At 34.8% G+C, this 14660-nt stretch overlaps 1 protein-coding gene across 7 annotated transcripts in view; it reads right to left on the reverse strand.

The window, feature by feature from the left end:
- Window positions 1-14660, reverse strand: part of LOC149775392 (uncharacterized) — a 213690-nt gene that overhangs the window by 21529 nt on the left and 177501 nt on the right. For all 7 annotated transcript variants that reach the window (XM_089943911.1, XM_089943908.1, XM_089943912.1 and 4 more), the window contains 3 exons: window positions 13960-14063; window positions 7530-7629; window positions 1294-1403 (listed from right to left, as the gene is read on the reverse strand). In XM_089943911.1, the coding sequence (XP_089800037.1) occupies window positions 1294-1403; window positions 7530-7629; window positions 13960-14063 (314 nt within the window). The remainder of the gene's footprint in view (window positions 1-1293; window positions 1404-7529; window positions 7630-13959; window positions 14064-14660) is intronic.

Consider the following 14660-nt stretch of genomic DNA (forward strand, 5'->3'; position numbering starts at 1 on the left):
AGCAGAGATGTACTATTGTTGACAGCTGCCATTAGAGCTTAAGTGACTAGCACATCATTCCAAATTCGGTGTCAAAATATATTAGCTTTTGTATTTTCTGCTGACTGGAATTAAACTGCATTTTTCAATTTATGTAATGTCCTTTATTCAAGATAAATCTATATCGCTCATTGATGCTGGAAGCTGTACCCATTGTAAAGACGGCGTGTTTCAGATTTAATTGAAATAAAATGAGGCTGAATATAAAGAGAAACTAACATATTCTTCTGCCTGTGTTTATGCATAATTGCTTCTGCTTTTTGCGATGATGAAAGAGAACATGCAAATCATGCTGATTAAAATGCATTGGGGATGGACACAGAGTTAAACTTTTAATGTCATAGAATGATGTTAAAACTGTGCTGAAGACATGAATAAACCTTCCGTACTTGTAAATCTAGAACTTATTACACCAGCATGGTTTGAAAAAGCAATATATAGCGACAAGAACTTGGCCTTTCCAGATTGCATATCACTCTCTCTCTCTTGCACTGTCCCAAAACTGAATTATTAGTTAGCAATGTTATTGTGTAGCTAAATAAACTGGATAATAATAGTTTTTTATTTGTTTTTCTGTTGAAACAATCTAAACAACCAGCACTGACTTAAAAATAACAGTATATTTAGTTCTGAATATCAAATAATTAACTGTAGATACTAGAATTTATGGCAAATGAGACTCTTTCTCTCTCTCTCTCTCTCTCTCTCACACACACACACACACAGATCAAGGTACATGGTGTCTGAAACTCGACTGGACTTATGTGAGTGTGTATAGTATAACAGTGATAAGCATACCATGATATATTGAGCATCCTTATGTGAGTGTGTATAGTATAAGAGTGATAAGCATACCATGATATATTGAGCATCCTTATGTGAGTGTGTATAGTATAAGAGTGATAAGCTTACCATGATATATTGAGCATCCTTATGTGAGTGTGTATAGTATAAGAGTGATAAGCTTACCATGATATATTGAGCATCCTTATGTAAGTGTGTATAGTATAAGAGTGATAAGCTTACCATGATATATTGAGCATCCTTATGTGAGTGTGTATAGTATAAGAGTGATAAGCATACCATGATATATTGAGCATCCTTATGTGAGTGTGTATAGTATACCAGTGATAAGCATACCATGATATATTGAGCATCCTTATGTGAGTGTGTATAGTATACCAGTGATAAGCATACCGTGATATATTGAGCATCCTTATGTGAGTGTGTATAGTGTACCAGTGATAAGCATACCATGATATATTGAGCATCCTTTTGGACATCTGACATCCTGCAATAGCATATGCAGCTGTGACACTTTGTCAAGGTCATTGGTTACTTGCAATTGACTACCATGGTCCTCTCTGAAAATGTCAGGAAAAATATTGTAAAGTTTTCATGCACATCATACAGGTTATTCACCAAATTTTTAAAAAACTGGAGACTATATGATTGTGTCTGACAAGACCTGAATGTAGGAGTATGTACTGTCATTAAAATCCTACACTAGGTATTAATATATGAAGAGACATCTAACTTTGTAAATATGATTGGGTGTGTCAGCCAATGTGCACCATTACTATAGAGTTTCAATCCATTCCTTTGAGGTAGACATTGGAGGTGAAATATTTATATATATGCATAATGGATCAGGGTAGGGATGATTCTGCATGGATGTAGATTGATGAAGAAGTTATAACTTGGGGACCAAAAGAACACTTAGTCTTGATGATGAGTCACACTGTGATATGTGTTATACCTAATTCTAAAGGTTAAACAGAACTTTTAACACAAAATTATACCACTGATAACAAAATAAACCCATTAATGAAGTAAAATAAGTCTTTTTTAATTACAGTGACCCAATCAAAATATATTGGAGTCCTATCACTACTTTGAAAATCCAGTAATTTCTTTTAAAATAGAAATAGTGATGTCTCTAGGCTTATTTTAGCAATATCATGCAAACAGAAGTCTTGGCATCAAATCTTATTTTAGCAATATCATGCAAACAGAAGTCTTGGCATCAAATCTTATTTTAGCAATATCATGCAAACAGAAGTCTTGGCATCAAATCTTATTTTAGCAATATCATGAAACAGTGTTATTGGCATCAAATCCTTCTTTACCAATATCACTGAAATAGAGTTTCTCTTGAAAACACTTAAATATGGCTTTTGTATCTTCAAGCAGACTGGATGGGCAGCTGCCTCTACGAGTTTTTCAAGTCCTTTTAAAGGCCACATCATACTCATCCATTTTGTTGAGTGCATGGGTAAAAAATATTCTGGTTTCTTTTTCTGAGGTTTCATAAAGGAAACTGTTAGTACCATTTTTGTAAGTCTTTGTTATGACTCAGCCAGGGATCGAAACCCTACCTCTAACCACTAAACCACGAGAGCGGTAATAAATTATAAATATGATTAGCATTATCAAAAGATAACTGTACCCGTAACACCTAACCTACCATACCTTTATCACCTATTATGTCTCAGTGTTGGTGACAACAAAAATCAATGGTCAAAATTAAAACCAGTTGTTTCTGTACTGTTAGATTATGATGCCTGTGAAGAAATTTAAACATGTCCATGTATGAAATGTTATTATTAATCAACCAATGTAAATCTGAATAGTCACAATCAAAGCCATTTGTAATGACGCTGGATTTAACATCATTTCTGAGCTAAGTATTACAAATAGCAACCCAAGTAATTTTTCCAATATTGAAATAACTGCAAATACTTGATTTCTTCATATAGAATCGGTTTAACAGCATTCCAAAACAGTTTAATTTTTTAAAATATCTCTATTAGAAAAAAAGTTATGCAACTTTTAAGTTCCAAAATATTTAAAAATTTCTAGAATTTGTGTTTTATAAAAATGTATTCAGATTACCGGGTATCTAGCAGTCATGGAACTGAAGTAAAATGTTCTTTCCATAAAAAATGTTATAACTTTCTTTCTTGTTGAGATTTTATTCGGAAATTTGAGTCTGATTGCATTTTTCCTGTTGAATTCATTGCTCTCATTAAATCTGTCGTCCAACTTCATTATTTTCATGTATAAATAAAAAGCAAATAAACACTGACACAACTTTTATGACATTTAACTTAATACATATATATCACATTAGCAATAGTTCATATGTATGTAAAACAACTTTGAAAACAAAACAAAATGCAATGTTTAATCAGAATTGTCATTGAAACAATGCTGCAAGACCTGATTTCATGAATAGGATTCAAGTTGGTTTCATCTTCTAATCCTGTGATGTTATATTTAGCTCCTTGTAGAATGGATCAGGGATTGCTGCCATCTTTCACTTATAACTAACGTTTCAATATCATATACCTGTTTCTTTTTTGTTTTGTATTTTGAAAACATTACTGATCATATCAAATGATATCAATACATTGGGAATTTAAGAACCTACTTTAAGTGTGCATGTAGTTACTTTGCTACGCTTGTCAAAGTAAAAAAAATAAAAATTGTTATACCAAAACTTTGCATCTGTCTGATAGTGATGCGATTTCTTATCATTATTTCATCAATGACCCATTACAAAATTTAAACAAATGCAATAACATAATGAATACAAGGATGAACATATTTTAAAACCGATGACCGTTTTGTCAGTTCAGATATTTACAGCATCAACAACTTGAACCTATTTATAGTAGACAAAAATCTACGCTTTGCGTGTTCATTTTGCGACTGTATACTGTGTAAACCATACAACAAGCTTTAATATGATAAAAAACTATTAAAGAAATCATCTTAGCATGTTCTTCTGGCATACCAATTTGTATGATATTAATAATAAGTTTAGTTTTGGAACATTATTTGTGGAAAAGTTAACATCATTATCAGCTGTTAGAAAATTCAAATATGGCAGACAATGTTAGCACATGGAGATTCAAATGTTTTACAAATTCAATGCTTGTTGCTGTTGGTTTATAAACATTATTTCTTTGTGTTGGAATATCATAGGAACGTGCTACAGCCACTTACAGAACTGTTTTCATCTCCTCTGATTTGATTGAAAATTTCATGAATATTCATGAAGTTTTAATAACCCACATTTTGTAACATAGAAGAGAGGGGTCACGTGACCATGGCATGATCAGTGCTTATTTTCAATGACGCATGAAATCTGTTACTTTTGGTGATTACAAAGTAATAATTCCATTAATATAGTGTCAAATATAAAAAGAAAACATGCCCATTATAATTTTATTAGCTTTCACAATATATAAAATGTATTGCAATCAGATAACATGTATTGATGCTGCAATGAAAATTCTACACTTGGTCAACAGTTTCATCAGATTTCCAGGTAAACTGTCATCTTGTCCGTGTGAGACTGGGGTTGCTATTACAAGACCAAAAGACAATATATTCAAGTTTTTTTTCTTTCAACTAACTAAAAAACAATGTTTTATTGAGATTAGCATGCCAAGAAATGCATATAAAGCCCATGCAAAAGAAAACTTTTAATAAAAATCATAATGTAACTGTTGCTGATAACAATGGAAAAGTGACTGCTATTACTTACTTCGTGCAGATGTGGTCTTAAGAAAAATCCAGGATATAAAGTATTACAATTATCAGTGATAGGTCATCAGCTGGGTTGTTATCAGATGCAAAGAATAGGAACTGACTGGCAAAGGTTTTGAATGTGCATTGCATATTCAACAATATAAATATATTTGGTTCAGATTTCTAAAAATAAATTTTAATTGTTTGTCTTATTTTAATTCTGAAAATTTTTCTAAACATTCAGAAGATACCATATTATCTATTAGCATTAGTACCCTCTAACGTTTCATGAATCTTAAGACAATGAAAATCAATTTTTTGTGTGCAATGACCACAGTATGCTTTTTATGAAACCGCAAACATTTGTCTTGAGACTCAGATAACAAGAGTCCCTCAAAGGGACTGATGCTCCATTGGGTGAAAATAATTTTGAGGAATTCAAGAGAAGACCATTATTTCCTTTTAAATGCTGATTGTTAAACCATCTCTTTTATTCTTCAGTGATAACATGATTTTTAAATTATCTGCAGTGGACATATTGGATGTCAGATTGAAGCCATTTTCATTTAGGACCAAGCAAACAGCATTGGCAGTCATTTGGTGAAAACTCCATGTCAATATGACCATTCATTCAAGGAAAGAAGTGACAGCAAGCTTTTCTGGACAGCAGTTGTGGCAGCCATAATGTATGTATGTATGGTAGATACCATTGTTATTTTCGACAAACTATGTTTCATAATAAGTCTTCTGGTGAAGATCCCATATTAATATAAGCATCCATTTGGGAGCAGAGATAACGATATTTTAAAGATGGCCACCACCACCATGGTGGCCATACTGAGTTTGCATTATTTTCATTCAGAACCAACTAGACACAATAAAAATTCTTCTGATGAAAATGATGTTCTATTTACAAGTAGCAGTGACAAGATTTTCAAGATGATATGGTGACCATGGTGACCATCAAATCAGCACCATTTAATTCTGTACCAACATTATAAAAATTCTTGTGATGAAAACCCCATGCAGACATTACCTTCAGTTTTGGAGAAGTAACAATAACAAGATTTTCATGACGGCTGTAATTGTGGAAATACTATATATCAGATTATCACCATTTCCATTTAAGACCAACTAAACATGATAAGAAGTCTTCTGGTGAAAGCACAAGGCAGATATGTCCAGCCATCTAGAAGTAGTGATAATATTGTTTTCAAGATGGTGACTGTGGTTGCCATGTTGGAGGTCAGATTGGCACTTTTCATCTATGACCAACTAGACATGATAAAAACTCTTTCACTGAAAATCCCATGCTGAGATGACCATTCATTCAGGAAAAGAAAAGATTGTAGTGACCATACTAAATGTCTGAGCGTCACCATTTCCACAGAGGACCACTTAGACATCATAAGAAGTCTTTCAGTAAAAAACCCATGTTGATATTCTGGAGGAGTAGCAATAACAAGATAATTAAAAGGGTGGCTTTGGTACATCATTTATACTTGATACGTGTGTGGCACCACTTTCATTTAGGTACCACATCATTGTCGTGTTTGGTAGGGTTGGGGTGGGGTGCTCCCAATATATTATTTAATTTACTATGGAAGTCCCACCCAGGCTCGATTTTGTAGGAAGTGAAATTAGTGATAGAGAGTGGTAAAGCTCTGATCCCCCAGCCACCAATGCTGACAGTTAAATTATTGAGAACACAAAGGTGAAATTCAAAGGAAAAACAATTAAATACAATTCAATATTTAAATGATAATAATTTCCCAATCAATCTTCTTCCTCTCGACCAAGTGATAGCCTATTGCAGCCTGTGATTTATAGTGTGAGATCACTTTTCCACCTGTCTCTGGTTTCTACTCATCTGTATCTCTCCTATCCCATAGGTTCCTTCTCTCCTTCCAACTTCCCTCCTAACTCCTTCTCCTTGACTGCTCCTTCTCCAATTTCTCCTCCTTGACTCCTTTTCCTCCTCCTTCTTGATTCTGCTCTAAGACTAGCCTTCGATTCACAATCGACTTCTCCACTAGTCTCTATTCTGTCTCTCTCCTAGAGATTCAGGACTAAACCACATCGGAAGTCTGTCCCCTAAAAGCTTCCTTTATGAAATTTTATCTTTCCTTAAAATTTCCTATGATTTCCTGCCAATTCACGAGTGGCTTCCCAGAGTTATTGCTTCAAATTCTCAGCACGATGTTTACTGGGGTTTCTAGTCTAAAGTACTGTCAAATTCAGGTTGAAATGGTGACCACACCCTCTTTCAATTCTGATTGAATATCAATTCTACCCTGTTCTGTTCAACTTTGCAGACAATGCTCTGGCCGTCTGTCAATGTGGTGAGATTTACAATGCCAGTAAGGGTCCTTTGTTCTTGAACAAAACTTTCAACATCCACATGTGATTTTTGACACCCAACAAAGCTGTGCTCACGTAACAATCACGAACAGGACCACTATAGCCGCAGGGTCTAACATGTATACATGGCTTCTAACCAATTCCTTTGTTCTTGACTTGCATAATCGTGGGCAGGCAACGTGACAATCATAATAAGTCTTTTGTAAAAACTCTATGACAATCATTTCATAAAAGATTAGTGTTAACATGATTTTCAAGATGGCCACCCGTACTGGACGTCCGAACAGCACAATTTTCATTTAAGACCATCTTGACCATGGAACTAATGTGTGTGGAAAATTTCATAGCAATCCTCCAAGTACTTTAGAGAAGCAGCAATAACAAAACTTGTGCCTACAGATGGATGGATTGACCGATCAACGGATGGATGATGGTGGACTGAATGATCTGATACGCTCTTCTGTTCTCAAACAGAGCCAAAAATGATGATAGTAATTATTTTTACCAAATAATTATTTGCATACTCCCAAAATATGAATAAAATTAATGTATACGGAGAATATATCACTAAAAAAAACAATGGCACTTACTCCTCAGGCTGGACCTCACGATTGACCCTTGCTTCCCATTCTGGGATCTGATCCCCCAAATCCTGGGACTTTTCAAGGGACTTTAGGAAGGTTTCTGAAACTAGAGAATAAAGACCTTTTCAGAACAAATTACCATTCACATGTTTTTTTGTTTGCCGATTTGTGCAGAAAGTTGTGAATGCAGAGCTATTTCCCCTCGGATGATTTACAATGACAACGTTATACTGACTACGCCTACATTGCAACAAAAAACTTTTAAAGTTACAAAACCTTCAGATGCCATGAACTGGCACAAAAATCAAACTGGGTCAGCTATACATGCTTCTAAATATGCCTGCAAAAATTACAATTGTCTAGGTCAATTAGATTCTAAGAACTTCGATTTACTTAAAAAGTCTAGGTAAATAAAGTGCAAAAAGATTGTAAAAATAAAATAATTGTTCAAATGGTACAACAATTTAACCAGGTCATCCACATATGCAGAGAAATATGCCAAACAAATTGAATTTTTCTAAGTTGAGCAGTTTCTTTATGATCATGCCAACAGCTAGATGGGTCAGAAATAGTAACAGATGTGAGAAAATCAAAACGACCCTTCTGCAAGTGTGGCATACATGTAATTATGTTGTGACTGACTTTTAAAGGAAGTAAAATAGGATGAGTTTAAATGGCAGTAACTCCTCGTCTTGTCTCCTGCTCAATGATCTGAAGCGTACAAAGACATCTAGCCTGGTTTTCAGTTCTTGAGGATTTTCTTATCAACATAACTTCTGAATCAGGGTAACAAAATGTTCAACCATTTTCAGAACAGTCAGAATAAAAAATGAGCATGAGAGATTTACTTTGAGCTGTACTCAATTAGTCAACATAGAAGTATAGAATGATAGTTAAATGATATTTCTAAATTGAAGTAAAAAAAGTACAAAAGAAATTCATTTCTTTTCATGCTTTAATTACACTGAAACAACAACCCATGATTCTAAAGTACTAATTTATGAATGAGGTGTGATTATCATGTCTTTGTTTCCTGCCACCTTTATGAGGACTCGGTTATTAAAGGGTTATGAATGATGTGTGATTATCATGCTTTAGTTACCTGGCACCTGTGCTATTTCACCAGTTGCCACTATTCATCCGATTTTGTTGCAACAGGTGATAATGTTATAAGTAACCTAATTTTGTCAGGCATACCACAGAAATCAAATGCTAAACCAATTAAACTTTGTAACAAAGGAATTTTGAAATGCCTGGATCCTCATTTGACTAAGGGATTGGGAGTGACTAGACCACCCCAGCAGATGAGAGGGGATGCTTCCACATCCTGTCAGACAGTACCTTCTTTAGTAGAAAGCAACCATTATAACAAAACTCCTGGAATACCATTATAACAAAACTCCTGGAATACATTTCCTGACACCTGCTGCTGATTAATTACACTTAACAAGTACTGTAGTATGTTTACTGTTGAGACTAAGACATGGACACCAATTAGGACTGTCACTAAGCTAATCTTAAGTCTCTGTACCATAAAAAAGAGCCTGCTTTTAAGGCAAATTATCAAGAAATTCTTGTAGGTAAGTCATTTAAGAAAAATTACATTTATCTACCTGTTATCTAATTATCTAATTGTAATTTATGTCTGTAATTTATATAAATGACTGGAAGAAGAAAAAACAGTATTCTAAAAGTCAGACGCACTCAACTGGTTTTCAATGGAGATAAATCATTACATATATTTAAGTATCCATGACTTGTCTTCAAACACGTCAAGATGTCAGAATGACCAGCTAAACATGTACAATGGAAGTATTCATAATAAAATTAGTATAAACATTATTAAGCTATTCACAATTCTAATAGAACTTACAGTAAGTCATTCCTCAAATGATTCTTGTGAAGATGCAGACAGGGACTACCTTTGCATGTTGTACAACTGTATTTAAATAACACACAATACATAGGTTCAATAGACACTTTATTGTACACATAAAATAATCTTTGGCATAACAGGGGCAAATCCTGTCACAGCACGCTGCACCGGCCTAGCACTGAATTTTTTCTATAGGAATACCTCAGGAAGAGAGACTTGGGAGAGTTTGTAGGGTTGTGAAGAGTATCTGACACCTGTTTGTGGAGCCGCAAGGGGTTGATACGAGGTATATAGGGACACTGATAACCAAAACTCGATAAGTCTGATCCTGAGGAATGCTATGATAACAAACATCAGCCGATACTCCATAAATGCACCCTAGGAAGTGGGTATGAAGTATATGGGCATAATAGTTGAGTACATTTAAATACTGACACAAATTGGGGGTCAAAAGCAAAGTTGTAAATGCATGAATCTTGGCAATGGCCCAAACACAGTGAAGGGAGCCCTGTGACTATGGAACAGTGTGACTGTAATTAAGGCCCTCAGTTTAAGATAATAATGACTGACAATGCAATAACATGGCAAATGCATGAACTAGGTTTGGAATTGCATGATAATCCTGATGGGACTACATTTATATGTTGTACAAGTGTACTTATCTATGTGATAGTATGCGATTTTTGAAAAGAACATAATCTTGATTGGCTAATTCTTCATAAAATATTTTTAGAAACCCAGCATTCTTAATTCTATGCACTATTACACACACAAACACACACACTGATGATCTCTTATAATTACATTCTCTGTTTTGTCACATAAATACTTAGAAAAATATATACTCAAACCTGTGGCCTTTGTAGACAGGTGACCTATGAAGGCAGGTTCAGATCTTAAACTTGCTTCATGACAAATGCATGTACTATGCATTAGGATTAGTAGTAGTAGTAGCATCATTCTTTGCATGTATTATTATTAGCAACAGTGGCATCCTATCAATATACATGAATTTAGTGTAGCTATTTAACAGAAAAAAAGTACAAAATAATAAAATAAAAAGTTCCACACAAGACTATTGTAACCTGTCTAGCCCCTCATGTACATTACATCATCACTGATTCTCCTATCACTGTCACATGTATCGAAGTTTTGATAAATTTTTAGTAGTTCTTTTAATTTACATCCAAACGTTACCTATGACAAATGATGGGTTAAGCAGTTGCTCAAACTCAAAAGACAGTACACTTTTATGAGACCTTTGATGATTTGGGAATGAAAAGAAGCTTCCTGTAGCTATCAATTCATGCAATATATATATATATATATACCACGCCTTGTTCATCAAAAAACAAAAAAGTTTAATTTACAAACTCTGAGTGGTCACTGCCGATGCCCCATTATCAATCACAGACAGGGTGATACAACTGCTTTTGAAACTCAGGGATATACAAACTGAAACTCAGGGATACACAAACTGTCAATGACAGACAGTGTCATACAACTGCTTTTTTAAGAAACACATGGCTGTTGACTGCCAAAGAAAGGGTGGCTGCTGATTAAATCTGCTGGAGGAAAATCTGAATGTCCATTGTTACTAGGTGACTGCTGGATTCAGGCGACTATTACACGAGAGGTCTGACTATATATATATAGCAAGAAAGACAGAGTACTATCCATTCATTATGAGCTGAAGCAAAAACATACAATCTAATACCGACAGAGCAAGGAAAAATGCAGAAAAGTATACACTCTGAACTATTATCACTGTGGAAAATCAATTATTCCAATCTGACAAGAAGACTATTTTATTACAACTTGCCCACAGGTGACCCCCACCCCCTTTTAAGTGTTTAAAAACAAAGGAAACATATTAGATCATGGCAACAGTGCACCATCTGTATTTGTGGCTGATACAGCTCTCCTTCATTATAACAGCAGTCAGGGTCCATAAATACTGACCACATCATGTACCAAACTGCTGAGTAACGTGATATATACAGAACCGCAATATACTGAGAATAGTGTAATATATGAAAATATAATGTAGTTGACATTGTTGAAATATGCTTAATAATGGTGTTTTGAAAGGAAAACGAATATATAAGACTAAGTTTTACCTTATTTCTTTCAACCTTTATTGTTATCCACTGGTATGATTTTGGGCATTGGGTTCATAGAAGTATTGCCATTATATCCAGAATCATGTTATAATGGGGACAGCTGTATATAGTTATCCAAAATGAAACATACTGAGATCTAAATAAATGCTTAAGTCACTTTAATATATGATTTTGTTTTTGTATCTTTTCATATCTTAGGTACAGCAACTGCAATGTTGTATGACAAATATAATTAATAAAAGGGAAATTTTGGCCATGGAAATTGGAGTCTGGGGCTGGTGGAATTTCAATCAGGGCATTGATTTTTGGTTGTTGTCACCAACCCTGGGTTGGTGTTAAAAATTTTGTTGGAATTGGTAGTTTGTCTGGGGACAGTTAGGGTGGTAAGTCAGTGGTGTTTCTTTTATTAGGAGGATTGGGGAAAAAGAAACCTTGTTTCTTATACCCTTTACTAAACTGCATCCCAAACTGAGAAGCCTGTTCTCCCACTGAAATCTGACTGAGGCTGAAACTGTTGCTAAGCCGTATAACACCTGTTATCTCTTTGCCAACAATCATCTCTCTGTTGAGACTGAGTCTGATTAAGACTGAATGCATGGGCAATCAGAAGGGCAGTTCCTGTGCTACCTGCCTCCTCACTTACTCTATACTTTCAACAAATATCAATGGCAACACACAGGGTGTATGACAAAGCACGAATAAATAATGCAGTATGAGTGATAATAAATGAAGACAGATATTTCATCTCACCAAATCTAAGATGGCAGAGGCTTTCAGAGTTTTAGAGGTAGAATGGCATGTTAGTGACCATGGCAATCTTAGCAGCGATTCCCAGATGTGATCACTTTCTGATTTAATGGGAAAGCAAAAAAAGTTAATGTGATCTGTGACTGATATACTATAATGGCTGTAGGCCAGTCAACACTCTACCAATGTGCTATTAATAGTAACATGTAGCCATTACCTAATTAACATACTGATTATGCCACTGGTAAAAATTGGTAACATTACTTTAATTCAGCACAGTCCTGTATGAATGAACTTTTACATCAAGGATATCTTGGAAGATCCCCAATGACAAACATTTAATGACCTGTTGACATGAATTATGCTTTTGCTCTCCATGAACCCTTTACTTCATGGTTCTTACAGTGTAGGCTATTGATATACATTTGCCAATGAACAGAACATTTTGCATTGATGTTTCCATGGTAACAACCCTACCTTTAAAATTTTGAGCAGTATAGTACATGTTCAGTTCATCACAAATTTGAACTATTATAATTTTTTTACATCACTGTTACCTAAAGACAGGTTTATGAGCAAAATCTGATCTTTATGGCTTTATAATTATTTTTCACCAGAGAGTTATTTATATCTTTTAAAGTCCTGAGAGAATTAATTCACCCTTGGTTCAGAGTAGCTGTATAAATAACTGTAACTGACCTTTCTCATCCTCTAAAATCCACCAGTTCATTATTTAACAGATACCCTGATATCGGAGCCTATGTATGACTTGAAGCATTCAAATTCATAATACGAATCATCCGAACTCAAGAAAGTGCTAAATGAAGTCCATATCCTCCATATTGGATAAGAGAGAATCATTAAATTAAAAAGCAGATTACAACTACAAGTTAAATAGCAACCATGTGATGTATTGTCATGCTCATTTCCCTCAATGCCTCTAGTTTCTAATAGGGGATTACCCTTGAAGGTGGCACTACAAAAACCGGCTCAAAATGGCTGCTGTTTACATTAGTTGTCTAAATGTGTTCTATGCAAATGCACTTGTGTGTAAATCAGTCCAAGGTGCCAAAAGGCCCTTCTACTTGAATACAGTAGAGGCATCCGAAAGTGCTTATGTGGGGTAAAGGGTTATAAAGCATTTGATGAACAGATGGAAATAGTGATGCTTTCATTGTGAATCACAATTTCTCTGACCTACATGTAAGCAAGAACTAGAATAGTAATGAATATGGACCGAGATATTTATGAAAGTGTGGTGCCCTAGTTTTGGAATGATTTTCTTATAATGTGGACCTAAGAAGCATATGACAAGTATGGATTCAAGAAAACAATATACTGATTTAGTATTTACTTTTCATGCATGCAGTTATATACAGTTTTAAGTATATATATATCATTCTGTGACAAATATTTGTATATTTATATAAATGCTGCTTTCAGTTTTTTGTTTTGTGTGTTGTATTTATTCACCTCACTTCTCTCTTCACATGCACGTGTACAAAGATTTTAAGTGTTAATGTTATATGGCACTTAGGTGCATAATGCAGTCGGCAGTAATGGATTCCGAATACAGTATTACAGTGTGGGGCAGAAATAATTTTAAAAAAAGAAGAAAAATGTTTAATAAAGTGATACCTGTAACTGAGGAACAGAGGCAGAGGAAGAGAAGTAGTCAAAGCAACCTTACCTCCATTGCAAGAAGGATGCAGCTGTGGAGAAACACTTCCCTGACCATACATGTCCGGAACTCCTGAATCAGCATCATCGTCACATTTAGAGTGATCATCACAACTAAAACAATCATCGAGATCAATAGAATGCACTTTTCACCTTTGCATGAATTATATTTAATATCAGAGTATAATATGGACACAATTTTGAACAGCATAATATTAGATCTGTGAGAACAAAAGGTTCTTAAAAAATCAGGGTCTACGCCATTTATTTAAAATTACCAGTAGAATGCACAGTGAAGACCATTATCTGCAAATACATACTAAGACATGAGATCTGGGTCAACTGTGTTTGTAGCTCGATGCAGCCAGAAAATCAGGATCGATGTGATTGCTCAAACATCATGTAAAGTTAACAGCACTGAGCTGGCAAGATATGGGTCAACATTTCACAGTTAAATAAACAGTATGTACAGGTAAATAAAGCACATTGGAAAAGTAAGTCCAGAATTCTCATATAAAATGTTACTACCTGAATGCATTATGCAGTGCTGTCCAAGCCATGGCCTGCAGGCTGGTTTTAAATGGCTCGCTAGAGCTGTAGCAGCTATATAGTCTTTGCTTTTCAGTTTTCTGATGTGGCCCTCGGCTTGAAGAAAAACATTTTTCAGTGGCCCATGGTGTCAAAAAGGTTGGACAGCACTGGCATTATGTG

Source organism: Sinohyriopsis cumingii, chromosome 19 (assembly GCF_028554795.1).
Source record: "Sinohyriopsis cumingii isolate HCF-2022 chromosome 19, ASM2855479v2, whole genome shotgun sequence".
In the NCBI taxonomy this organism is placed as follows: domain Eukaryota; kingdom Metazoa; phylum Mollusca; class Bivalvia; order Unionida; family Unionidae; genus Sinohyriopsis; species Sinohyriopsis cumingii.